We start from the raw sequence: 27,996 nt of genomic DNA on the forward strand, positions 1-27,996 counted from the left end.
GACAAAGTGCACAGCAGTTCAATCTCTCTGAGTTTTCCTGTTTGAAATTGTAATCTCATGCTGCAAATTTGTAGTTGAGCCTGGGAAACAGTGGATTTAGTGTGCTGTCTAATACACCTGTGACCGGTTCAATATATCAGGGGTCATTTGCAAACTGGATTTACTTTTGTTTTTGCTTCGAAACCTAGCTTCAAATTATCCAAATAGCACAAACGTGCTTCTGATACCCTCTGGGAATTGCATTGCACTTAAACACAGCCTCACCATTTCTCCTTTATGTTTTCAATGTGGCCATCAAAAGAGCCACTCCACTGTGTCATTCTTGAGCACTACAGCCTCTCTGTGACTGGGTGTTTGCTTTGCACCGGTGTCATTCCAGGGACCCGCTGGGCAGTCTGGCCTCCAGAGCAGAGCTGCCGCCGAGCTCAGTCTGCTGCCATTATACGTCCTCGATCAACATTTCAAACAAGCACAATGCCATGTGGCCCTGCCTGAGGCGAAGGCTGACTTTGGGACTGAGCTGAGAAAGGCTGACAGAATAAGGAATGATGTCTAGTAGCTGGAATGACTTCACACTTCTTGTCCCAGATTTCTTACCTCTTAAAGGTCCCAACGGCTTTATTCTCACAGCAAAAGAAAGCCCAACGGCATGTAGGCTTTGGCATGAGTCCTGTGTGTGAATCCTACAGCAGCAGAACCACCGCTAGTTCTGGTTCAGTCTTAATGAACAAGCCACGGGGTTAGATTTCATCGACAACACCATCAACTAACACTCTGTGGTGTGGTCTACATTACAAGTGGATGTGGAGGATAACGTGTGAGGAAAGACATTCCATTAGAGTTCATTATTCATGTTTTAGCCGTGACATAGAGTTCAGACACGCTGCAGAGTACATTTAGACCAGGCTGCTATCTGTGTATTATCAGATGACTGTGAGATTAGATTACATGTGTGTTGTTTCCTAATGTGCAGCTCTCTATAGGGCGTGCTGTTGCTTTGCACTGTTCACATTCCCTCCTCAGCTGACAGATGGTCCTATCCAGCTTCTCTCTGACAACAAACACACACTGAGGAGTCGCTGACAACCTGCGTCAGGAAGAGCTTCGACTGGCCTTTCGGAATTTGTGCATGTGTGTGTGTGTGTGTGTGTACAATGCATTCTTATCCTGTGTGTTTCACTTTATCTGCACACAGACACACATTCAGAGTGTATGGGGACTCATCATTCAACTTAAGACTCAAACACAAATAATCACAGGGTCCGACCACATGTTGCAGCTCCTCTGTGCAGAACTCTGACAGCTGCCAATCACTCTGCTGACCTGTAAACATTCCTTCGGTGGGCACAGTTATTAAATCAAACTATACAAATATAGCCAATCTAATGCTATTAATCTTCGCTTATTGACGTAACCCCGTGTTAAATTTAGATCTGGCTGGAAAGACTGGTAATATCAGATTCCATAGGGAGTCTGTTTAAAAGGGTCTCTAGATGGTGTTTATTTTAAGGCCCAATGGTGGACATGTTGATGGCTTTGCATGCTTGGGTGTCCAGACCTTTTCCTCAGAAACACCGAACAGCCTCACAGGAATGTTTCTCTGCAACTTCAAACACACGGGACATGACTGTGCATACAGACCTTAGCAGAAAATACTGCCCTGAAAACACGTTCAAATCTGGAAATGACCCCTATATTTAAAAGTCTTAGCTGTTGCCTTAAGGGTCTGACACCCCACGTCGACTTCATTTCATGTTTCACTCCTTTAATTACACACTGGCACACGTCTGTTCTGATATGTCACATGTAAACAGTCAAACACAGCTAACTGTATTTGACAGTTTATCCTCTGGTTTCCCTTCACCACATTTTGGCCACTATATCAACACAGAAGAACTCGGGTTAACCTCAGACGTGTGGTTCTCCGTCTCTGCTTTCTGCGGTCTGTTGGTTGTAGAATAAAGCTAAACAGAGAAATGGGACTTTCCTGCTGTTAGAGTGAAACTTCTGTGTTTGTCCAACAATATGTGAATGCCACCCTCTAATGCCTCTCCCCTATAGATGGCGAAGGAGTGTGTTTGTCTATGGTGGGGCATGGGGCCTTTGCTGTCTTTGCAGTGGCCTCTCTGCTCTGCCTGTACGTAGCTGCTGAACCAAGAAGAACATATCAAACAAACACTCCAACACAGAGCTGTAGGGAGATTGGGTTACTCTCGACATGTGAGGGCATGTTGACTGAATTGTGGTACCTAAGGCACGCACTCCTCTGACCTTTAGAGAGTGGCGTCCAAGCAGGGATGGAAGAGCTTAAACTCATCGAAATCCTGTATACGCAACTTACTGTGCTCTGTGTGTGGTACGAATTTCTAGTAAACATCATATCCAAGTGTCAAACTACCGTATCTATTTCCTGACTTCCCACTCTGAGTCACAGACTGCCACTGATGAGAGACTTCCTCGATCTTTTGATCCACTCAGGCGGTATTAAGCCATCAACACAGTGTGACAGACACTCAGTAGCGCTTGTCTCTAATGTGTGGTGTTAAGTTACGGCAGTGTTGCTGGAAAACCATCAGATAAGTCCGCGTGGGTATGCAGGAGTGGCATGAGGAATGTGTCAGTTGTGCATGCATGTGTGCATGTGAATATGTGCACATGTGAGAGCAGCTGCCATTAAAGGGCATGTTTCTGTCTCCACTCAGAGCTGAGGTCTACCGGTACCGCTCATCACTTCGCCTACCTCCTCAACACATCCGACTACCGGATCCTTCGTATGGACGAGGACCATGATCGCATGTACGTTGGCAGCAAGGACCACATCCTGTCCCTGGACCTGCATGACATCAACAAGGACCCACATATCGTAAGACCTTTCCCATGCTCCACCTTCTCTCACCCCAACCCTGAAAATGGGCTGTTAGAATGGGATGAAGCAAGCGCCTTTACCTCAGCGCTCACAGCAGCGGCCCCCAGAGCAAAATGTTCTGTTCTATTGCCCCAGCAGCAACCATTTTGGTTAGTTCACATCTAGTTTTTGTTGGAGTGTACTTTTTCTGGTGTCGGTTCATTAAAACGCTGTAACTGGGTTATGACAATCCCAACAGGACTAATATTAGCCAGGGTGGATATCCCTTCTGCAATTTTAGCCCACAAATCCAATAAATGCCAGTGATGTATAACGGGCTGGATTGTAGCTATAAAATGTTCTCTGTTCCCCCCTTGCAGATCCACTGGCCAGTATCCGAACGAAGAAGGATGGAGTGCCTTGTGAGTGGGAAAGACGCCAATGTAAGTACACGTGCTGACAATGCTCATAACCACAGCGGGGTCGTTCAGCTGAGGTGATCTCCATCAACTTGATGGCCTAAAAAAGAAAATATATCGTTCTTTAAATGCATTGCATTAAAAGTATACAACTCCCTCCATTGTTCCCACCGGTTTTAATGTGGGGAACCTGTTAAAATGGCACTCACCTGTCGGTTCAGTCTTGGCCCAGTAAAACACTGGTTCCCTCTTGTCTAGCCAAGGAGACAGGAGTGGATTGGAGCACAGAAGCTCGGTCAATCTCACCATCCTCCTGTCTGCCAGGTCTGGGTGGGGAGCACAATGCCACTGACTGATAGGTTAATATGTTGCCCAAATATATGTATAGGAGCACAGTATTACTGGCATATTTTAAATTAGACTCCATCAACATTCGGTAAATCAGCAGGAGGTGCACCAGTAAAATAAGCCTGTGAATTGCTATTCATTTTTCTTCATGTTTATTGCAGTTTAATTTACTCCAGTCTTTGTGTTTCTAGGAGGAATGTGCAAACTTCATCCGTCTGATCGAGCCATGGAACCGCACTCAGCTGTACGTCTGTGGGACGGGAGCTTACAATCCAGTCTGTACTTTCGTCAATCGTGGACGCAAACCTCAGGTAGGATTAAGGAATGGAGGATTGCTGATGCTGAGAAGGTGACCATAGCAGACATAAACAGCTTTCTCCATCTGCATCATGAATGGCACAGCTTGCCTCCTTTTTCTTTCTCTTACCCGCGTTCTTACTCTCCATCCACCTTACACGAGTGTCACTTTCTGTATGAGGATTTTCCTGCGTCATTAAGCCTGCCTGTGGTACCATGCGTCCCCATATGGCAAAGCACACCAACCTCACCAACACACAGCTGTTGTCCCCAGTGAGCTGTTAAAGCTGCTCTGTTTAGTCTCAGCTTTTAATGGGACCCCTTGAATTTCCTAAACCAAGCCAGGCATCACTACCTCGTCATACTCCCCTTTAACACCTCACTCTTCTTTAAATATCACACTTGTTCACTAATGATGAACAGGGGACTTTTATAAAAAGCAATAAATAAAAAGTAAATTTCCCATTGGACTCTCCCTCGAGATCACAGAGAACTTGCAACAGCAAGCACAGCTTGCATGAGTCCCTTATTGCATACGGTTCCTACGTGACCCTTTACTAACAAAGGGCCTCCATCCAGTCACTCACCTATCCATCCACCCCGTCATGCATCCACGCAGGCCACCCGCCAGCCTCTACCATGTGAGACGTTGGGTAATTGGAAGTGGGAGCTCCCATTATGGGGTGCAAGTGGAATGTTCCAGTTCTAGTCCATTAATGAGACGGCTGTTATTTTCTCCGTCACACTGAACAGACAGGTTCGAGTCGTCCCCCCGTGAGCACGTTACTCAGTCACACTGGGGGAGTTGACCATGATTGCAAAAACATGAAATGACACATGCCATACACACAAAACGCACGAAAAAGTCCTTTTTTCTCATTATTAATTCAGACAGATTGCTGTCATTTGATTACACCACTGCAGGATATGTTCCTAAGATGCCTCATGCTGAAAATATGAGCCTTGTAGGTTTTGTAAACTGCAATAGCTAAATGTTTTGCTTTGGCAGCAGCTTTTAGCGGTATGTATGTAGCATACTGTGACAGCCTTTATTGACTCAACCACAGGACAGAGAACTATCATTGTTGCCTTTTCCACCATCTGTTCAAATATAGCTACACACATTCCCTGCACCGTCGTGCACACATACATATATATTTCCCTCATGCTCTTGCATTTTATTGACTTGCAATAGTCTTGGTTTGAGGAGTTTCTCATCATGACTGGGAGTCAGGGCAGGCTCAAGCAATCTGAAACAGGGTCAGGAAGGGCCTTGGTCCTTCTTCATCAGTGGCGTAACATCCAGACTGTATTGCTGTTTCCTGTTTTAGACATCCATGTATCTGCAGATGGCCCAGGCCAGAGGAAGGGCTAGCCGCTCAGCTGAACCCAGCGCGGTGCACGAGACACTTGGACTAAAGGTGCGATGTGGGCCCTGTCTGCACCGCAGCCCTGCATACTGCCTGGGCTGGCGGTCACCAGCAGCATGCTCCTTCTCTTTGTGTCTGAGCACATTTCGTCAACACCATCTTTAACTCGGTCATCGTTTGTTTATCTCTGTAACATTTGGCATGCATCTTTTTCGGCCCATGCACTATCTTAACGTTTTGTGTAATTTGGAAATGCATTTTATTTCATGACATTCTGTTTCCCTCATGTTTCATTCATATTTTCTTTGTGTAAGCCTCATTGTCTGAGCATCCTTTTCTTTTTTGTCATTGTCCTTTTGATGCTTTGCATCAGCGCTAAATGCCACATTTTGCATGTGAGCTGGGTTATTAAGTGAAAATGGCTTATCAGGCTGCTTAAAAAACACAGTAGGCACAAATTTAATTAAACAGGCTTTTGCTGCTGTTCAATGCATGGCATGTTCATTTTTATTTAGCTTCTATTTAGCTGTGCCTGTAAACGGCAGATATAAATCATTCATGTTGCTTGTTGCTTATCAGTCCTTCACCCCACAGAGCCCCCACCATCTTTCTTTAAAGACTTATTTTTGCACATTTTCATTGGCTTTATTAGACAGAACATATGGAAGAGAGAGCAGAAAAGTGACATGAAGAGCCCAGCTGGTCAGGAATCTAACCAGGGACTCACTGCTTAACAGCATTTGCGCCCATGTGGTATGTGCCATAACCACTTGGCTTTTGGGTCGCCCGCCCTGCACCTACTGTAGGAATGTGCTACAGGCTCTCCCACAGAGGCGGCAGGACTAGTCAGCGTCTGACCCACTCCCACAGCAGGCTCTGTTAGCCCAGAGCAAACACCAGCCATCTGTAGCCAACTAGCTATGCAGCAAAGGAAATAAAAGAGCCACATACTTGAACATGTCTTCACTGTTTGAGCTCTCCAAGCACTTTAAACCTCAGAGAGGGGCTTTTGAAGGACGTTGGGGCTTTAGGTGAAGTGGGACACTTTGAAAATGTTTCAATTTTTTTTTCTAGTGTGATTTTTTTCTACATACAGTGTGTTGCATTTTCTCTGAAGGGTCATATTTTATGGCAGGGTCGTAAAAACACATTCAGGGCACAGTTTCCCTCCGGTACACATAAATATTTGTGACCTTTTTTTACACGTCACTGTCTGGCATTGCGTTGAGCGAGCTGCCAGCACCTTCTTATTTGCACAAGTGGTGATTTTAATCAAAGATGAGTAGGGAATTGCAAAGGGTTGCGTGTAGGCTACAATGAAGTGAGTTTGGCACATTGCCACCGTCTCTCTCCTACTTCAGTGCTGATGGACAGTGACAGAGATGTCTCCATCTCTGTCCTCGCTCAGAGTGAAAAATGGGGATTGGGCATGCTCCCATCTTTGAGGCGGAGCTACAGGACATGTCATCGCATGCCACTGTTTCATTTTCCCCACGCTCATACGCAAATTCCTGCCAATCACCTTTCAGTGCTTGCGTGTTACGATACCACGAGTAGTGAGCATCAGTCATCCAGCCTCCATCCCAGGCTTGTTTTCACTGTGCTGGATTACAGGTGTCAGCAGTCGACCTGCCCACCCAAAGGCTCCAAGAAGCTGAGAGATATTTGGCATGCAGCTTATTATGCCGAAAGAAGCAGCCCACGACACATTGTTTTCCGCAGTAGAGTGGCATGGAGATGGATTAGAAATTCCTCGCTTTCCCTGCATGTATTTTTCTGTATGAACATACGCTCATTATTATAATACTTCATCCTCCATCCGGCCCTATAGGTCCCACAGGAGTCAGAGGCAGCACATACGCTGCCTCATTTTCCCTACTCAAGGGAATCACAGTGACAAGATGAAGAGTGCTGAATTTATTGCCATCTCCATATTATTTTTCCATTCCAGGAAGAAATCTTCCATTTGGAGCCGGGGAAAGTGGAATCTGGGAAGGGGAAGTGCTCCTACGACCCGAAGCTCAACAGCGTGTCAGCTTTGATCAGTAAGTACCATGTGGGTTCGGTCACATACTGACCCGGGTACAGTTCAGTCTAGCTCTACAGCGGTCTCATCCCGTATGGGTTCTTCATCTTTTGTCTCCTCCTTCTTTATATGGCCTTCTTTCTCCTCACAATTCATATTTTTGTTAAAATTATTTATTGTCAGCCAGTGGTGCTCAAGGGTCAGGTCAAGTCCTTTCCATTCTGTGCCTGTTTCCCACAGTGAGCAGCTTAGCATAATGATCCTAATCATTATGACCTAAGGAATTTCTCCTTGTTTGGGGGGAGATGGGCACAATAATAGGGCCTATTAATATAGGAATCCTCCTCTGGGGAATTAGTGGCTTCTTATCCAAAGGCTTATGACATGTTGCAAAACTTTTTAGTGCTTGTATCACCATACAAACATGACAACGTGGTAAACATGAGAATAACAATGTTTAATCATGAGGGATGGCTCAAAGAACACTAGTGGACCAAAATATCAATAAAGTGATTGTCTGTTTTTGCTTAATTCAGTATCCAGTCATCAGGTTATAGTCATTTTGTGACAGGGTTCATTCTGGATCTCTCATGTTGTAGCTCTCATGAAAGCAGCGTCCTCTGTCCCTTTGCCCAAGGTCACTAGTCAGATCCAGACTACACAGTTGCCACCAGTGAAAGGCGATCTTCTCTCTGCGGGGCAAGACAGCGGGTGTAAATCACTGCCACTGCTTTCCCACATTAGCGCAGTGCCAGCTGACCAGTATGGAACCAGTACTGTCATCCAAGATGGATTTACCTCCCACCTTCACCAGTTAGCATCGTACAAGGGACGCTGTTGTTAGTGTTGATAAGGATTAAGAACCCTGTACCACAACAATAGATTTACCACTGACTGCTTGACTCTCCGCCACATTAGACGTCTTTTCATCCGTGAACATTTTAATGATATAGCATCAATCTCCCTGTAGCACTTCTGGGTACCATGACATTGACTGTAATGGTGGTAGAACAATGTTTCTTGTTCGTGCTGCCACCATATTCCATCTCCTGAGAGCTCTGAGTGTCACACCTGCTCTCCAGTGGGGCCCATGCAGCAGCTGGAAGACCAACACCTTGCCTTCCCGTGGTTTAACGAGCCTGTTGTGTACATTTGTCAGTCTGCACACATGGACGTGCTCATATTTTATGTCTTTATGAAGTGCGGGAGAATGCTTTTTCAGGAAGTTTATTGCTGTTGTTGATATTTTATGTGGTCTGCACTTAATGATTTCACAAGACGTTTCTTGGTAAATTGGTATTAATTACATGAAAATAAGATCAATGTTCAGAAACAATAGACAGAACAGATTTATGTGAGGTTTTAAAAACTAATTGGAAAACAATGTAATAGTTTTACAGATGGGTAGTAGTTTTGCAGCTGCTGACACAGAGAAGAATTTATTTGGACTTCTGACATCTTGATGCAAAAGATCCGTACATTGATCCAATAAAATCAAGTAAATACTGATTTATTACTGAAAACTTAATTCTCCACACTTGTTTAAATTTACGCTTCCTAGCTACATAGAAAAAAACATAATTTTTCATGTGGCTAAAAGAAAAAACTAACTGGAATAAATTTGGTGATAGAAAGATATGCTACGAGTTAGTTGGCATGCAAAAATATAACAGATTTAACATGTCTAGTTTATTATCATGTGCACATAATTATGTAGTTGTCTCCTCTTAAAACATAAGAATCGCAATATTTGATGTCGGAGATCTCTTTGCATGGATAAAACATGTTCTCAGCATCAAGAATTAAAATGCAACTTTCATACAAAAACAATCCAGGGCACACTACAGTTTGTCCAATACATTGTGACCAACAGAGATCTTCATCGTGGTCTTTGTCAGCTGTAACTTATTCGTCCATGCGTGTTAATGAGTTGCATGAGACGATGATACTCTATCAATGCATATTGTTCAAGAAACAAGGAAATTATATGTCATAAAAATAATGAGGGAATCGGAAAAATTAAAAAAGGAGATAAAACTTTTTACATTCAAAAATCACCCAGTCCTTAGCTAGTTACATATATTTAAATACAAAATTAGTATATTTTGCATGTAATTTTTTATGTTATAATCGATCTCATCTTTGAGATCGATTATAAGTGGGTGGTTTCAGTTGTATGTTGGAGTCTTCCTAATCCTCTATTGTTCTTTTCAACAACCACCAGGCCCATGACTTTGACTATATTTGGGTCGCCAATTGCACTTGACCTACTTGCATGTAGTGTAATGTGATAGCATACATTAGCAAACATTATCCAATAGTCACTTTACATTACTGTCCAGAAATCCAGTGAAAAGAAACAAGGCAACAGCAAATGAATCCCTATCACCAAATATGCCTGAAAATGCAAAACCCACTAGTGGACTACATGCTTGCACTGAGTGATATGTTTTTCATTACAATGAACATGAACACTGTCGTTAATTTGGCCAAATCCCACGTGCGTGCCCTTCTTTACCCACTAGATCGCCAAATGCGTAACAGCTGAAAATAGCCACCTACAAATACACCGATAATTCTTGTTTAAATATTTGCGAAAAGTCACAACAGCCATTTTAGCAAATAAATGAGCCTTTTCTGAAAATGGAAATGTATATTTCTCACCTAGATCTTCTGTAGTGGACTTGGGTCTGAGAACCACATGCAGACAAACTGAAAGCATTGTTGGTTCAGGCTGTTGATTTGTTTTGTTGTCAGTGAGAGAAATAAGGGAGAACTACAGCAGCCTTTTGTGATCATATCTTTATTTCTTTACTCTGTCATTTTAAAAAAAAAGTGCAACAGAACAATATAAAAGTATTATACAACAGTGCTATTGTATTTCAAATTGACAGTAAATTACTGTTAGGAAAATAAGGGACCAGTAAATTACAGTATTACCTTGTTTTCGAGCCATTCAAATGTCAATTACTGGCACCTTTAGTTCCAATCTTGTTCTGACTACTTGAATAAATGAAGACAAATGTGCGGCTGATGACTTGCTGCTATGTTGTGAAACGAAGAACCCTGAGATGGTTATAAATATACTTTTTGAAATAAAAGCCTGTGTTATGTGCCAAGGGTGGTGCTGGAATAATGTCAGAGTCAAGGAATTTTGCTAAACTGAGCTGTTTTTTCTCTTTCTCAGATGGTGAACTGTATGCTGGGGTCTATGTTGACTTTATGGGAACAGACTCTGCCATTTTCCGTACTTTGGGGACAAAGACTGCCATGCGAACAGATCAGTACAACTCCAGATGGTTGAATGGTAACGGCCCTATATAGCCTATAAATGATACTTAAGGCTTTCATCCAGATTATACAGCTTTCATGCATGACTTTTCAATATACAGTCCCGAGAGAGTTGCTAATGTATAATATAGGTGAAATGTAAAGAATCTGGGGTTTGCATATGTTTAGAATCAGTTAGCAGCTGACAAACAGGAAACACTGAAAGGTTATGAAAAATTTCAGCCAGATGCTTTCCCATCACCTAAACATCTCTTCTCCCTACAGACCCCACTTTCATCCATGTCCACCTCATCCCTGACAGCGCGGAGAGAAATGACGACAAGCTGTACTTCTTCTTCCGGGAGAAGTCCTCGGAGATGGGCCAGAGTCCTGTGACCCAGTCCCGCATCGGACGCATCTGCCTGGTGTGTAAACAGTGAGCAGCGTGTTTGTTTTGGGGTGCGATTATAATGAAAAGAAAACCCGCAGCATTGATATGAAAAGGCTGGAGTCTCCCGAGGCGAGTCGCCCACTGTGTTTGAATGTTTACGGGCTCAGGACCAGTATTTGGCTAACGCTAACGTGCTGGAATCCACATGTGTCTTTAACCTTCCTGTCTACAATGCATCCTTCTGTCTGTGGGATTGCCCTCTGACCTCTGACCCTGCGACCTCCTGGTCTCTTCTCCCTGGTCGTCCTAAAACTTCTGGTGCAGCAAAAAATAACTATTTTGTTGTTTTGTTTTTAAAGTCTTCTCAGTTAAACTAGACCTCTTGCACAAGTGCCTGCATGTCCTAGAAACACAAAGTGAGCTGAGCCAGAACAACAAATAACAACAAATGTCTCCAGAAAGCTTGCTGTGCATCTTTCTGAGCCGATCGTGTTTATACTTTGAGCGTTTCCCTTACAGGTTTGCGTGCATGTGCGAGCATAACAGCGGGGATATGAGAATGGGCATAAGTGAGAAAATGTGGCGTACGTGTGCTCGTTGCCTCAGCTGTTCGCCGTTGTATTTATTTTTTAAGGGGTCAGGCGCTGACCCGGCACACAAACACTCATCCCCCTCTCAGTGGGCTCAGCCTCGGCCTCCCTGTCATTCTTACTTCTTACCACACATCTGGATACTCTTACTGCCATTCTTTGCAACCAGAATAAGAACCAAGAATACACTCTTACTGTAATTACACTGGGAATTATGAAAACATTTTAACTCACCAAACTGGGGTTGTATGGAGAAATAATAAATGAATACGAATGATTTCTCAGCGATTCTCTAAAGCACATACTGGTCTCAGCTCTTGCTCACTGGGATGGATTCTGGCCTCGCTCCACCACAGATGGAAGAGGAGGAAACAGTGTTTACCAACCCCATCCCCACCCCCCCCCCACTCCTTGTAGCTTCCTGGCTTTGCAAACCAACATGTACTGTATAGTGTTTGTGTGGGTGGCTCCACCTGGGTTTGTTTTCAGAAGGGAGGATGCAGTTGATGGAGTAACTGTGTTTCGTGCCCCCACCCTGTCCAAAACAGAACGATGACGGAGGTCACTGCTGCCTGGTCAACAAGTGGAGCACCTTCCTGAAGGCCAGGCTCATCTGCTCGGTGCCCGGTGCCGACGGCATGGAGACGCACTTCGACGAGCTCCGTGAGTACAAAGGCCTTTTACACCTGCGAACTGAGATCATGCTGAGGTTCCTTCCACTGTTTTCCGCTGACGTGGTGATGTGTAGGTTACTTGGCGGGGGTGGGGTGGTGCTGTATAGACTTTCGTGTCAATCAGAGAGGATGCCAGCACTGGGATGTCTTTTCTGTAGGTGGTGCATCACTGCTTTTTTGCCAGATATCATCCTACACATGTAGGGGATGCAGTTTACAGTTTTTTTTTTATTAATGATTAATCTGCAGAGTAGGAAATATCATCATTTTATCAATAAAATTTCAATAAAATACTCCAGGTGACTTCTTCAAATTGACAGTTTTACCTGACAAAGGAAAGATAGTTACTTTCTGTCACATATGAAGAAGATCATCAAACCCTCACATCACATCTTTAGTATTTTCGCTGGTAAAACAGTCAAACAATCACCAAAATGGATGCATTTTCCAACAGTTAATCAGTTTTCTGACTTATAGTTTCAGCTCTATGTGATATTTTTTGAGAATGTTGAGGACAACGTACGTAAAAGCTTATATGTTTATAACATATGTGTATATATTGAAACATTATAGCGTCAATCAGTGACACAGAGTTGTAAAATCTATGTTTTTCACATAAAAATACCACTATTTCCGAGAGATTACATCCTCAGACAAGAACTTTTGTTACATCCCATTTTTTGACTGACACTTTATCTCTTTTTCATGTAGTTAATCATTTTGACAGTGTGTATCGAGTGGCACAACGAACAAAAATGACATGTCTGGATTTATTTTAGACGTATTCATTTTCAAGTATCTGTCATGTATGATCACATCTGAAATATTAAGTGGAGAACAGACGACTGCAGGGTTTGTTTCTACTGCAGCACCTGCCAAGATTGCAAACACACCGACACACACACACACACATACCAAAGCTTAGTCCTGAACACATATGGCAGCCCACTCCCATCAAATGGCCCAGTCACCATGCTGTAATGTGAAAAACATATATAATCCCACCACCGTAGTTGTCATTTTATTTCAAGATGTCTTAAACGAAAGTGTCTGGGTTTTTTTCTTTTCTGTGTGTGTGGAAGGAGGCAGCCCGATGGGGAGCAGATCAGATCACCAAGCAGGAATGTCTGTGACTGTGAGACTATTAGGCTCTCTGGGGGAAGCTCTTTCTCTGTCTGTCTGTCTCCACTGGTTTAAAATAGAGCCAAAGAGTGATAGGGGACTGATGCGAGAGGCTACTGTTGCTCTTGAACTAATCTCAAGAATGAAAAGTGCCATGCCACTATCATTTTAATTAATTTATTTTTTGGTCTTTTTATCTCACTGACAGATTCCCTACTTTTATCTCCACCTGCCCTAAGTTCGAAAAGCACCACTTTGTTTTTGTAGGACGCATTTTTTTTCATTCCTACAACTGTGACATACACTTGAAAACCACTTCACACAAATGACAAGAGAGCGTTTCTGAGCTGGAATGGGCTGGCTTTGCCTTTACAAATGAAGGTTCTGTCTTTACTGGTTAGGTCAGTGTTGACACAGACACAGCGTGCAGAGTGGTTCTGTGTTGGAGAGTCAGTGTTTGGCAATGATGATGAATTTTAGGATATTGCTTGAATAAGGCTGTAAATGTGTAGTGGAACAAGTTGGTGAATGAACAAAGGCAGGCATGCCAGGGTAGACATGCCCAGAGAGAGGGAAAGACTACACATGCAGCCATCCCTGCCAAGGACTCCTAGAGGGGACAGTAAATTGGATATGATTGGGTTTCATGCTAATGGCCTTGCATTTACTGTCTAGTTTGAATGTTTATAAAACTCTCCCACTGGAGAGTATGTCTTTACGGAGGAAAGTGGAGATTTTAGGATTTCACAAGGGCGAATGCCTCTTAAACTACTGCACACTCACTGAATGTAGGTAATTTGGGAAATACTCTAATTAGATCTCTTGCTGAGAGTTGGATGAGAAAATTGATACCACTCTTGTGTCTGTCCATCAAATATAAAGTTATAGCCAGCAGCTGGTTAGCTTAAATACTTATACAAAGGAGAAAACTGCTAGCCTGGCAACTGTCCAAAGATAACAAAATGTACCTACTAAACCTCACTGTCAAACACAATAAAACAAGCAAAAAACAATGTGCAAACATGACTGATTTTGCTTGGTAATTATCAAATTATGTGTTAATTTTAAAGGTGCTGGGAGGCATTTTTCAACCTTTGTACAGATATAGACAGGCCTTTTTTGTGTTTCGCAGTATTTATGCTAAGCTAAGCTAACTAGCTGCAGGGTGACGGCTTCATATTTATCATACAGTTTCAAAGATGGTATTGATTTTCTCATTGAAATCAAGAAAAGCAATGTTCATATTATCCAAAATTTCAAATGACTTCTTTAGGAGTCAAAATATGTATAGTAAGGAGGCGCTTTAGATGCATTACGCTGACAACAGACTGCACATGAGAAATGGACATAGATACCATGACGTCACCCATCGGACAGTAGACTACCATTTTGAAGCGTTGGGTTTGTAATTTGGCAGGCACCATTGTGTTTTTTTGTAACCCGACATAATGAGCAAGGGGTGGATCTGAATAAGGACACTATGCATGCCACTAGAGTAGTGCTGTCCTAAAACATACCCTGTTTTATTGTTTATTTTTCTCTAAGTGGTATGCTATTTTAAAAGACACTTGAAACTCATGTTTGAGCTCATGAATGCATTAGCAAGAAGTTTATTCAGATAACAAATCAAGTTAAAAGTAAGGTCCTTTTTCCTTAGATGTCTGTACAATCTTGCCTCTTTTTGCAGCCAGAGGAGGCACCCCCTGCTGACCATTTCAAAAAATGCAGTCACTGAAACTGGCCATTAAGGCCACAAACTCTTTCTTTAGTTCACTAAGGTAACAAATCAATGGCTTCACTTTTCAGACCCGGATGCATCATTTATTTACAGTCTATGATTACATTGCACAGTTGAAGACTAAGCAATTATTTAGCTATCTGTTGAGCTGCTTAGCTACCCGACTCAGTTCACTTTATATTTACCATAAAGATTTGAGAATCTTGTGTTTAGCTAAGCTTACTGACTGCTGGCTGAAGCCTCATATTTACTGTACACTTTTGAGGATGGTGTCTTTCAGTCTATTTCTTGGCAAGAAATCCAATAACAGATTTTCTAAAATGTACATACATACATTAATACTTTGCCATATATTTGAGAAGCACTGGAAATGCTTTACACTGCAAAGCTGAGGATTGTTTCAAGCCCAGGCATGTTTTCAGAGCCACGCTTGACTGAAAAAACTCTTGAACTTCCCCCCATTCTGTAAAAGTTATTAAAAATGACTATAAAAGTCATTACTGAGAAGTTTGTTGAAATCTCCAGACCAGCTGTTGTCTTGTGTGGAAGTCTTGTGTAGAAAAACATTTTGACAAAGCACGCCTGAGACCTGGAGAGTTTTTACAGTTGGAATATGTGACATTATTGGCTCTACCTGACAACTTGTACCTACATGACCCACAGTGATTTAAAACTGTTAAAATACTTTCTTATTCAAGTAGCTCCTACATTTTATATGATGGATGCTTTAAAACACAGATCTGATCAAAAGCCAGGGGGGATTGAAAAGACAGCGAATACAAGGAAAAGCTCAACGGAGTAAGAGTGGGTGATAGTAAGAGACGAATCCAAAACCCAAAGGCTGATCAAGCAGAAAATGAAATCTTTTTTGAGGAAATGGGATGTATGGTGGCCAAGATTTTATTGCCATAGGAAAAACGGTTGTGGAATCTGGATTCTTTCCTAGCTGTTATTAACACGCAAGATCCCCCGGAGCGAAGTCATCACTGCCCTGTCAGGATAGCTTTTATTGCACATCACGCAGCATTTTCTGTCCTGAAGCTGAGATCCTGTTTTTACTGACTCTAGCCTATATAAGCTGTGATCGCTCTATCTTGGCAATAGAGGTATCTAGTCTGCTTATGCACGCCGTTGTGTTTTTCTCGCGTGCAAATCAGCCATTTCTGAAGCACAACAGCTGTATGTCATGACAAGGATCGTGTGTTGTGTGACACCCATTACAAGCTATCGTGCCGCTGCCATGCTAACCCGTGACCGTTCCACCGCTCTGGCTTTGGCAGCTGTGGAAGATGGCTTGGTGGTGCGTGAGTGTGGATGGGTGTGAATCTGGTAGCCAGTCAAGAATAAGGTCGAACTGTATCGTTTTCTCCAGGAATAAGCTCACTGCTGCAGTCAGTCCCCAGAGACAGGGTTGACTGTATAGCCTCACTAATGTGGACAGAACCCAGCAGTGTAGATTCAAAGACAATGTTCAGCCCATCCATGTATCATTCTATCTACATAGCCGCCTGACAGCTAATTTCTCATGCTGGTCTATGTGGGACTGTGAGCACATAAATCTTGGTATACTTACTCTTTTCCAGCAGCTACTCAGTTCACCTTCTGTTTTCACGCTTTCCAGACTCTAATAGTCATATTTTTAGCTTTTCTACCTTCATCTTCCACTTTTTCACCATTTGCATTTTTACTCCAGGTCATTTCCCTGTACAGCAAGGTTGGGAACACATTCCCTGTTACATGCTGAAGGCCCTTGTCCTATTGTAGGCAGTGAACACACCTCCTGGGACTAGTATTTAGGTCAGGTACTGAACAGCAGAAAGACTTATCGCTCATCATGTGTTTAGCCCCTCTTTATTTGTTGCTGTGGACATTTACTGCATATCAACAAAAGGATAATCTAAATCAGGCAGCGTCCAATGTCAGAGCGCTGCAGGACAACTAATGTTTGTGATTTAAAGGCCTACAGAATTGGCATGAAAGTATATGATGCAGTTCTCCTTTGGGAGAGAAGAGATGTTTCCTTTCCCTGGAAGTAGAAGACGTGAACTATGGATGCAGGAAGAGGAGAATCCCTGCACATTGTGTTTGAATTTTCTGATGAATCTCAGGTGGTTTTAAAAGCATCTTTCTCTAGACTGCAGACAATCAGGCGATTTGCTTTTGTAGCTCCTGTTTATCTTGATGTTGGTGTTTGGTGCTTGGATTGCTTCTTTTAAGATGGTTAGGTGATGAGTTTGTACATCCATTTATGCTCTGCACATGTAAAGTGATTTATTATTAATAACTTTGAGGGTGCAGTTAATAAACAAGGAGCTAACTTGTTTTTTTTTGTTTTTTGAGTAAACTTGTTTGTCTTCATTTCTGACTATACTCACTTATTACAAAAAAAACTGCCACTATGGAATAAAAGAGGTATCATAGTATGTACACTGCTAACATGCAGTGTCACGTTTTATTACAGCTGTATGAGTCTACAAATGTATATCATAATGCGATTTTCTTGCATTAGAGTAAACTCTTAAGTGTCTTGTTATATAAGGAATGGTGAATGTGTGAATAATGGAGTAATGTGAACACAGCTTTAGTCCTATTGCAAACTATTATGGCCAAACTGAAGTTACTCTAATTCACACAAACATCAAACAATCACCCAAAGATTCTCACATGAACCCCAACCATTATTTTGGGGATATTATGAATATTTCTCCAATATAACACAACATCTCACTGTGCTCATTATCAAATCCAGGAGTAGGCACCGTGTGCTTTCAACAAAGATGAAAGTTTATCTTTTTGTGCATCACTTCTTCCAGGAAGTTGCAGCCTTTCTGGCCCAGAGTGGCTGGATTGAGTGAAACCTGTGTAAATATTAGTGAAGAAGAGTGCTTGTGTGGTGGAGCGTGATGTTTCTTTCAGCCATTTTCTTTACACTGACCCGACTTCTTTCTGTTTCTCTCACAGGGGATGTTTACATACAGCCAACACAGGATCTAAAAAATCCCGTGATATATGGAGTCTTCTCCGTCTCGGGGTTAGTGCACTTTAACAGATACTGTATCTGCTCTGTCTCTGTTACTTCGTGAGATAGATTTACCTTTTGTTTTCTTTCCCTTTTTTTCACTTTGCTCCACAGCTCTGTGTTCAAAGGCTCTGCGGTTTGTGTGTACTCCATGGCCGACATTCGCATGGTTTTCAATGGACCTTTTGCCCACAAGGAGGGTCCCAATTACCAGTGGGTGGCCTACACAGGGAAGATCCCCTACCCTCGGCCCGGCACGGTGAGCTTCACCCCACGCTGACCCCACACATGAATCCCACAGCAAGCTGGCATAACAGCAACTTCTCCCAGATATAGACCTCAAACAGAAACCACCTGAACAAGATGCAGGCATCAGCATAACCCAACTCCAAATATTACAGCAAGACAGGCCTTTTTATGTGATTATGTCCATTTAGTTTTGTTTGGTTTTGGTACCAAGACTGTTAATGTTTCTCTCCCAGTGCCCCGGAGGTACGTTCACTCCCAACATGAAATCCACTAAGGACTATCCAGATGAAGTGATTAACTTTATGAGGAATCACCCTGCCATGCACAATGCGGTGTACCCAATACACAAGCGCCCCCTGGTGGTTCGGACTAACGTGGACTATGAGTTCACCACTATCACAGTGGACCAGGTGACAGCTGCAGATGGCAACTATGAAGTGCTCTTCTTAGGAACTGGTGAGTCATTTGTCATCTTTAAATGTGATTTCATTTGATTGAAATGACGCCCAGGGCCAATTTAGTTCTTCTTTTGTCTGCATCTGAAATCGTAGCATTGTAAGGGGTTATTTTTTAACTGACTAACTTGTGCACATGAACCCTTTGATCAGAGCCAGAATGCTGAATGACAGTGTCAGTGGGAAGCTGAATAATGAAGAGCAGAATCCCCCCCTGGAAATAAATCCCGTGTAAGTGGAGGGCTTGTCTCCACTGCAATCATTTATCATTAAGAGAAAAGCATTCTTGCCTTTTGTGCTCGAGTGGAAATTTAACCAATCAAAGGGTTGGTACCTCGCTCTGTTCACATGAAGTAAACAACAGGAGATTTGTACCTGGAGGGCAGGGGTGGATCAGCAGCAGGGGGGAGAGACGAAGAACAGAGGAGGAGGAAGGAGGGGTATAGTTAGCATATCCATCACCCTAATCTTGCCCACTGGTGTAAGAGAGATTATCTGTTTGTGTGCATGTCTAGAACCTTTAATAAGGCCCCTGCGTGACAACCGCCGCTACACAGTATGCTGCCCTCACATGTTGCATATGACGCCTCTAAACTGGCTCCTTTGTTCATCTGTGCATTACGAGGAGGAGACAAATGGGTTTGTGTGCAATGGCGGCCACTGTGGAGGAATGTGTGTCCTTTCAGTCGCTGTCAGAGGCAGCCATTCAGCCGCAATCATAATAAATCTCAGGTATCCCGCTCTCGGGAACTTTTTTTTTGCAGAAATCACACGTAGCGGGGAAACGCCAAAGAATGTTGTACGGCATCCAAATGAATAGGTCAAAACGAGAATGACAGAAAAGGTTTGTCACGGTGGCGGCACTTAGCACATTGAGTGGAACAGAGCCTCATGTCATTGAGGAAAGGTTAACCTGAAGAGAACCATGTGATGAGGAGTACAGTGCAGCCTGTTGATATGAGGATTATCCCTCGTTGGAGGCTGCTGAGAGAATAAAATGGGAATCCGAGGGGCTGTTGACAGGCGGAGGGGTGTGAGGTTGCAGGTGTGTAGCTGATGGGTGTGTGTTTTGTGGTCCGCAGACAAGGGGACGGTTCAGAAAGTCATTGTGCTGCCCAGAGATGACCTGCAGACCGAGGAGCTGGTGCTGGAAGAGGTGGAGGTTTTCAAGGTCAGCTTTGATTACACTCTCTGCCTTTCCTGCACCTCCACCCCGCTATAATACATTTCTTGTCCTCCTTCTTTTTCTGCTTTGCTAGTGGTTCATCAACTATAAAGATAACACACTGTGCTCACTATTATTATTCCCTCCATCAAGGTCCCTACTCCCATAACAACGATGAAGATCTCCTCCAAAAGGGTAAGCGTGTCTGGGCAACAGATTTTCTTAACCTTGACTCACATAAAGAGAAAAGAAACCTTCCTTCAAAGAAATTAATGACATTATCTGAAAAGGTCACAAGCTACATCTGTACAGCTGTACATCCTCGTTGCTTCCTTTCTCATAATTCATAGAAAAGCCATAAGTCTGGGAGACAATGAAGAAAGAAATATGGGAAAGGCATTAAAAGTTCAGTGTTGTCTTTCAAAGTGATTCAAATACTTGGCCTCTTCTGCATGTCATGACATCATCCTGCAGACAGAGAGTTAGGATTACACACAGCCTGCCATTTTGATGAATTTTAAACAGCTGATCATAAAATTGTGATGGCAGCTTGATAGAGATGAGCTCAGAATTGTCCCACATGATTCAGAGCCTGTTGCTGTTCCAGTGCAGGACTAGGTTTTCTATTTGTATCATTACATATGTCTGGGTTTGTGGAGTCTTTGTATGGAAGCAAAAAATGACCATGAAAATGGATTTTTACAAGCTACTGGTTATTTAAATGTGAAGTTTTATCACCACTGAATACTTAATATTGAACTGAAACCACTGAACAACTAACTTGGAAAACCATTTATCTAAATTTATGTGATCAGAATTCCCATCTGATTTTTTTTTTACAATCAGGTTCAGAATTTCAAATTTGTCCTTTTGAAAACTTTTTTTTAGTTTTGGGGTCTTTCACAAATTCAGACAGAAATTTTTAATACTCAGTTGCTCAGGTCTGAATACTATATCTTCAATTTTAGTGTCTGATTTTGTTCCAATGCAATTTGAACTAATTTCAGATCCAAGCAATGAAATTAAGCAATTTCGGTGTGATTATTGAATATCAGACAATGATATTTTTTTATCTGAATTCTAAAAGTTTCTAATTTTTGAAATATAAGAATGCCCAATAATGACCAGTACTTGCCCCCAGATAATGAAAAAACTCTCTTTTCTTTACTTCAGATTCTGTATCATGTCTAAAAGTGTGTTAACACCACTTTCTGTGCTCTTTTCTCTCAACAGCAACAGCTGTACGTGTCGTCTGTGGTCGGACTGACCCAGTTGGCTCTTCACCGGTGCGACGTGTACGGTGAAGCCTGCGCTGACTGCTGTCTGGCCAGAGATCCTTACTGCGCATGGGATGGCAAATCCTGCTCCCGTTACTCGGCCTCGCAGAAGAGGTGAGCTCCAACAGCATTGTTGTTAGCATGAGCTGACTTCATAACTAACCGACTGACCTCGTTGTTGTGTTTTAATGATGCTCAGATCAAACTGCCTGGATGGCTGAATGGCATCTTTATCAGTTCGATTCATTGTGGTCTTTTTAGTAAACGCTGGTTTATGACACTAATAAATTCTATACTTGTAAAAGCCCATAATGCAATGATATGGTAGTATAGCAAGGTCTTGGTTTGTGGTTAAATCCATTTATACTGAGTATGTTGATGGCTTTATGTATTGTTGAATGGCTTTGAATGGCTTGCGGTTGCTTTATGATTTTTTTCTCTCCTTATTCGGCAATACTGGTCTGACCCCTTTAGACGTAGCCGGAGGCAGGACGTTAAGTACGGGAACCCCATCCGTCAGTGCCGAGGCTTTAACTCCAACGGTAAGATTAATAAACTCAGAAAGTTGACATGATTCATTGTTGCTGCTACAAACAGTTCAAGGTGCTCATTTTTTACCAGCTGTAGTGACTGTATTCTGGCAGTTTTGTGGTAATCCATGAAAGCCATAAGGACTTTGATTTTCCACAACTGAGATTTTGGTTCTCAGGAGCTCAGTGAATCAAGTGTTTTGGTTGCCATGGAAATATCTCTCTTTCTCTGCCCTGCAGCCAATAAGAACACTCTGGAGATGGTGCAGTATGGGGTGGAGGGAAGCAGCACCTTCTTGGAGTGTCAGGCCCGATCTCCACATGCTGTCATCAAATGGCATCTGCAAAGAGATAACAGTGACCGTAGAAAAGAGGTGAGCTGTCCAGAAGTGTTTTTCTCAAAGTTTCTGGCTACATAAACACATTAATTTATTGCTCAAATGCATAATTATCTAGAATAAAATGTACAAACTTCCTAAAGTACTAAGTTTGCTTGGATTTCTCTGACAGATTAGCGATAGATGAGCGTTTCAACAGATGATCATGAAGAATTTCTTTTGGACATACCCTCCACAGTATTTCATTTCATTTTTGTTACTTTGTTGTCATGGAGATGGAGATTTTTGTGTGCGTGCAGTATGACACATTTGAAAAATAGCTCCAATGTAATTTCTTCTTGATTATCTGTTAACATGATTAAGTGATTCAGGCTCTGATTGAATGAGGCCTGATTTCTCACACAGACCTCCGACTGTCCTCGGGCCCACGGGAAGGACACATAAAGGAGAGCTGTGAAAAAGTCCTCGGCTATGATATATAACCCTGAGGCACTAGTTAAACTTTTATTGTGAAGCTGTGCAATGTTGCTGCCTCTCTTTTATTGACTATTCTGTTGGATGGTCTCTGCTCCCATGGGCAGAGCTGACTTTGCTGCTGCCTGGCGCTTCTGATTCGAAACCAAAAAAAAAACCGAGCTGTCAACACCTCATCAGATTTCTGGGTGTAGATAGGCAGGAAAAGATGAAATGATAGAATTACATCAGTTATAGCTGATAACATATTGGATTGCATGTGCACTTAGCGAAGTTCGCTTGTAGTAACTTTTTAAAAAAAATTTTGGTGGAGTTTAGATTAAGATTTTTACCTCATGATCACACTTAGCAGTATACAGTAAGCCAAGGCTCTGTCTGAACCCTCATGTCATCCTGCGGGTCAGAATTGACCCGTTTTAAAATTTGAAAATGTGGAAAAAAAAGAAAAAAAAATTTCACAGTGAAACTTCTGATGTCCACATTTTCAACATTTTTGGGAAATCTTTGAACATTTTTTTGGTGGAAAAAAAAGAAATGTTAAAAATGTTTCTTAAGAACATTCACAAAAAAAATCAACCAAAATCCAGTGAAATTTGCTGGATTTTGCTTGATTTTTTTTGTGAATGTGCTTAAGAGAATATTGGAAGTTTTACTGATACATATGTAATCACTTTAGATATTTTTAGGATTTTTTTGGAAGATTTTTACTCATTTTTTTGAAAATATTTACAAGAATTTTCTTGCCAAATGTTTGAGTTTTTTTTTTTTTTTTTTTAAATAAAACTTTGAAGGGAAACTTTTGAGGAATTATTGGAATTTTCTTCCTGAAGGTTTTGCAAATTTTCAGAAATTTGGGGATTTTTTTTGCTGAATTTTTGGATTTTTTTCAGACAAGGAAACAATATTTTTTTGGTGCCTTAAATGAAGACAACAGGAGGGTTAATATCCACGTTTATTTAGCGCCTATTAGCAGGTATCCAAGTGTGTAAAGTATTTTCTAATCGACAACACTTGATTAATAAGGACATCCTGTTTCTAATGAAAATGCAGCACATGGCACATTTATGATGCCACTTACATTAACGGTGATGGGCTGAGAAATGTTTGAAGCAATTCATTTAAGATTTGGAGGTAGATTCAAAATGAGTTGTAAGTCTACTGTTCACACAAGAGATGTAACATTGTTCTGTTCAATGGTTTCTGCCAATGGTTTCTTTCTTGTCTACAAAAAAGGAATATATTTCTTAAAGTTTTGATACAAGCATATATTGAATATTGAAAGCTAACAGCTCCACTGCGTCATGAACTTCTCCATGACTGCTGGTTACTGTCGACTCTAAAACCAGTCACACTACCAACAACTGCCAGGCTGGTGTGGGACATTGGAGCAAGGTGAGCTCTGGGACGAACGCTTTGAAGTGGTGTTAGGAAAAGTGTGCATCAAGTGGGAGTTAAGTGTAATGTGTGTTGGGATTTTTATTCCAATTTGGGACATACTTGCCAACTACCTGCCATCACATGAACATGCACTCAAGTCCTCGAGGCTGCAGGTGTTGGTACTGGGACCCTAAGAAGCCACGTTTTCTCTCCAAAGTGCAAAATGTGCCAAAAGAGCTTTTCAGATATTTGTTTAAAAGCTTCTGATTTTTTACAACAGACACTTCAGATCATCTTTGAGTTTATATCTGCTCCTCATGCTCCTATACACAGCTTCCTGAAAAGTTTTTACAGTATCTTGCAATGTAGTTCTGACTATTCCTGCCTGGTTCGCGTTCATTTTGACTTTGATTTACATGCGGTTTATGTATAAATTACCCTAAAGATTTTTAAAATATTGCTTTTTTGTATTTATATTCACAGCAAACAAAAGCACTGAAAATCAAAAACTTGGTGATTTTAATGTATGCTACATACACTTCCAAAATCACTACACTTATAGATACAATAGAAAGATGATTTATTCATTCCCTTGGGAAAATTCAATAATGCACTCTGCATTGGTCCAGAATCGAACCAGGATCAACAGTTTTTAAGGCAGCTTCATAACATATAGATATTAAAACAAGTATTTATAAGATAAACATACAGGTTGTCACACCGCAACATATTTGCCCTACCTAGTTAACTGTTGGGACTTTGAAGTTAACTGCACCGGTATGATGTCGGATTTAAATGTGGGTTTAAATGTGCATTTTACCCTTGACAGAATTGTGTCCATTTTTAAATTATTAATTTCTCCATTTACTTAATTGTTTTGTGAACCCTGAGAAATCTGGTGCCAAAGAAACGTCTCCAAGCATGAAAACATTTCAGTGCATTCCTGCAGAAACTCTGAGGAATTATTATTATCATTTTGAGTTGGGTCCATGAGCTGTTTCTCTGTCTCTGCAGATGCGTTCTGATGGTCGGATTTTGAAGACAGAACAAGGTCTGCTCCTGCGGTCTCTGCAGCCCTCAGACTCTGGCATGTATCAGTGCACGGCCACAGAGAAGAACTTCAAACACACGCTGGTGAAGCTGCAGCTGGTGGTGCTGTCGAGTCGGGCCGTCAACAACGCGTTGGTGGAGGGTGGCGGAGGCTTGGTGCCATCTTCTCTCCACTCCAGCAGCACCCAGTGGACCCCGAGCGCAGGCCAGTACAAGGACCTGCTGACCATCCTGAGCCAGCCGGAGATGAGCCTGATCAATCAGTACTGCCAAGACTACTGGCAGTTCGGAGACCCGCTGCTGGGGACCCTCAAGGCCAAAGACTTGAAGGAGCTCAAGGAGCAGAAGAAGCCCCGCAACCGCCGGCATCACGGGGACGGGAAGGAGGAAGAGGAGCAGGAGGAAGTAGAGACATGAGGAGCCTGAGTTTGTGTCTGAAACACCCTCAACACATCCCACCCAACCCTCCCCCACCCTCTGTCAAAACTGGGAGAGACTCGATGAGAGTAGCAGCGTGAAAAAAAATCCACAAACCGGAAAAAAGCGAACTGAGAAAAAAAGAGGCTTACAAACACAACCCCCACATACATCCACTCAACCAGTAAGATATATGATACACAGTATTTATTGTAGGTTGTATATAGTATCATTCTGTGGAATTCTTTGTACTTACAGAAAAAAAAACATGCTCTTTGTGTATAGGTACCTTTGGGGCAAATATTGTTATTATTGATGTTGTTAATTTTATTGTTGCTGTTACTGTCATTACAAAACACATCTGCCAGCATCATATGACTTTGGCAACTGATTGGAATGTGTTATCAGGCGTGTAAGCTGTTGGGAGCGAGCCGCGAGAAGCTCTGTGTGACGGGGAAATGAGTTGTTGATAAGAGGTGACGGGATCTCTGTTGTTTCTTGCTTGCTTTGACTCGATGCCAAGACTCTTATTTCTGGACACTCCAGGAAGGCCTGCGATGCAACCTCCTGGTGGCTGCATGCAGACAGAGACTTCATATTGCGAGGGGACCATTGACACATGGCCCCGGTTATTATGGAGAAACAGTCCTTTCTCCATGGGAACCCAGACGTACAGAAGATTGTTCGAATATTCTCACTGTTGTATTAGGGCCCCTTAACAGAAAACTGGTGCTTTCCCTTTGGGTTTTTTCTATTTCTTTCTTGATTGGAGGACTGATTGTAAAATCCAGCAGCACCATTGCTACCCACAAGCGCAGACACTAGAGATGTACGAGCGCGTACCAGAAGAACGACTAGATTTTCAGTTGTACCCTATTGTGAGCAACCTGCAGCTTCTTCTGGCCATGAACTCAAGTTAAAAAGTGAGACACAGACGAACGAAGCAGGCATCAGATCAGTTACTAAAAAATCCATTAGGAAATATAAAGGTGGGCTCTTTTCAAATGCAAACATCCTTTGAACTGAGATTGAGGTACAATAAGGGTCAATGTTTTGCACAAAGGGCATTATTCTTTTACTTTCAAGGGACATTGGCTGGGGCCAAATGCAACAAAGCACACTCGGGCAGGTATTCTGTGAAGACACAAGTTTACGATGAAAGAGATGCCTGGATCAGGCAGCCGTCGTTAGCAGTTAGCAGTCCTGAGCGCACAGGACATCTTTTCTTGTTCCCTCTTTGACATTCATGTGTGGAAAAAAAACTGCCCATATACACAACAGAGCATTGTAACAATGTTGTGACACTAACCAAAATATTGAATATTGGGAAGCTGGCTTTCATTGTGTGCATGAACCTGTATTTGTACTGTAATTCTGATAAGATAGTGCGTGGTTGTTTGTTTTTTTCTTCTGTTTTTCATCTCTGTGGGTGTACAGTACTGCCTGAGGGACATTCTCAGTACAACGAAACGGGGAAAACAAATGCTTTAAAGATGCCGTTATTCAAATATCCCCTGTGTAAAGCATGACACATCTTTTTATTGACAAATATAAATTTTAACTTTAGGTATGAAGTGAAAATACGTAGTTTATACATTTGGAAAACCAGTGGCATTGTAATTCCATAGACAAAAAGAGGGTGGTTATTAAAAATATTGGAATTCTCACCCTTCAGTACTTCATGCTATTAAAATGGTATTTCATCAGATCTCCACAAAGAAAAAAATTAATAGAGGGGAAATTGTAACAAGGTCTAAATTTATTTTCATATCATTTTGACACTGAGGAGCTTTTCCTACAGCTTGTCTAGCTTGTATTCAGACTGTATGAAAGTCAGCATGGACGCCTCCCTGGAAAATGCATCCATAATTCATACAGGGGTGTGTCCACTCCTTCAGTTTGGGCTTTGTCTCCATTCAAAGAATCAGTCGATGCTTCTGATCGTCTCGTCCAAATGAGACTGGGGTCCTACAGCAAGATTTGAAGAAAAAAAAACATGCAAAGAAAGGTTGTACAATTTGTTGGTATTTTTTTTTTAAACGTGTCTTTAGTTTTTGAGTGTTTTGTTTGTTTTGTATTTTTTTCTTTTGCATCATCAGATTTTATGAAAAAAGAAGAAAGCAAAATGCACAGAGGTGATGTTATTGTAATGACTTGTGTAAATTACTCTATCTTCCCTTTCCATTGTTGTTGCTGACTAATAAATTAAAGCTCTATATTTTATAAGAATGGAATGCTCCCCCCCGTCATTGTGATTCGCTTGATGCTGGATGTTTTCCATGTTCTGCCCAGAACCCTCTGGATCCTTGGAATAAAGTTGTACCTGTTAAAGAGATATGTATGCACATTTGTATAAAATACACCTACTGTATTTGACTTTGCAACAAAACTAGAGGAAGGTTAAACACCTCCAATGAAAGGATGCTGGAGGAGATCTGTTCTTCATTAACCCTTTAGAACCCAGCGTAGCGCCGACGCTACGTTTTGCATATTGATTTTTGATTGGCTGTAGATTTTAAACCAGATAAGATAGATCGATAATTCTTTTTGCATAT

General features: G+C 42.0%; 1 protein-coding gene across 4 annotated transcripts in view; it reads left to right on the forward strand.

Moving 5' to 3' along the window:
* The window catches only part of sema3fb (sema domain, immunoglobulin domain (Ig), short basic domain, secreted, (semaphorin) 3Fb), a 63,913-nt gene extending 36,137 nt beyond the window's left edge, over positions 1-27,776 (forward strand). Inside the window, exons 3-19 of one of the 4 annotated variants that reach the window (XM_055010450.1) lie at positions 2,703-2,863; positions 3,226-3,288; positions 3,804-3,923; positions 5,241-5,330; positions 7,231-7,324; positions 10,493-10,612; positions 10,861-11,000; positions 12,105-12,219; positions 18,052-18,121; positions 18,224-18,368; positions 18,592-18,814; positions 19,896-19,984; positions 20,132-20,173; positions 21,212-21,369; positions 21,730-21,797; positions 22,026-22,159; positions 24,989-27,776. In XM_055010450.1, coding sequence (XP_054866425.1) covers positions 2,703-2,863; positions 3,226-3,288; positions 3,804-3,923; positions 5,241-5,330; positions 7,231-7,324; positions 10,493-10,612; positions 10,861-11,000; positions 12,105-12,219; positions 18,052-18,121; positions 18,224-18,368; positions 18,592-18,814; positions 19,896-19,984; positions 20,132-20,173; positions 21,212-21,369; positions 21,730-21,797; positions 22,026-22,159; positions 24,989-25,441 — 2,285 coding nt within the window. In that variant the 3' untranslated portion in view covers positions 25,442-27,776. Of the gene's footprint in view, positions 1-2,702; positions 2,864-3,225; positions 3,289-3,803; positions 3,924-5,240; positions 5,331-7,230; positions 7,325-10,492; positions 10,613-10,860; positions 11,001-12,104; positions 12,220-18,051; positions 18,122-18,223; positions 18,369-18,591; positions 18,815-19,895; positions 19,985-20,131; positions 20,174-21,211; positions 21,370-21,713; positions 21,798-22,025; positions 22,160-24,988 lie in introns of all 4 variants that reach the window. The other 3 variants (XM_055010449.1, XM_023271926.3, XM_055010451.1) reach the window with 3 other exon arrangements.
* The last annotated feature ends 220 nt before the right edge of the window (positions 27,777-27,996 follow it).

This window comes from Amphiprion ocellaris, chromosome 5 (assembly GCF_022539595.1).
Source record: "Amphiprion ocellaris isolate individual 3 ecotype Okinawa chromosome 5, ASM2253959v1, whole genome shotgun sequence".
NCBI lineage: Eukaryota > Metazoa > Chordata > Actinopteri > Pomacentridae > Amphiprion > Amphiprion ocellaris.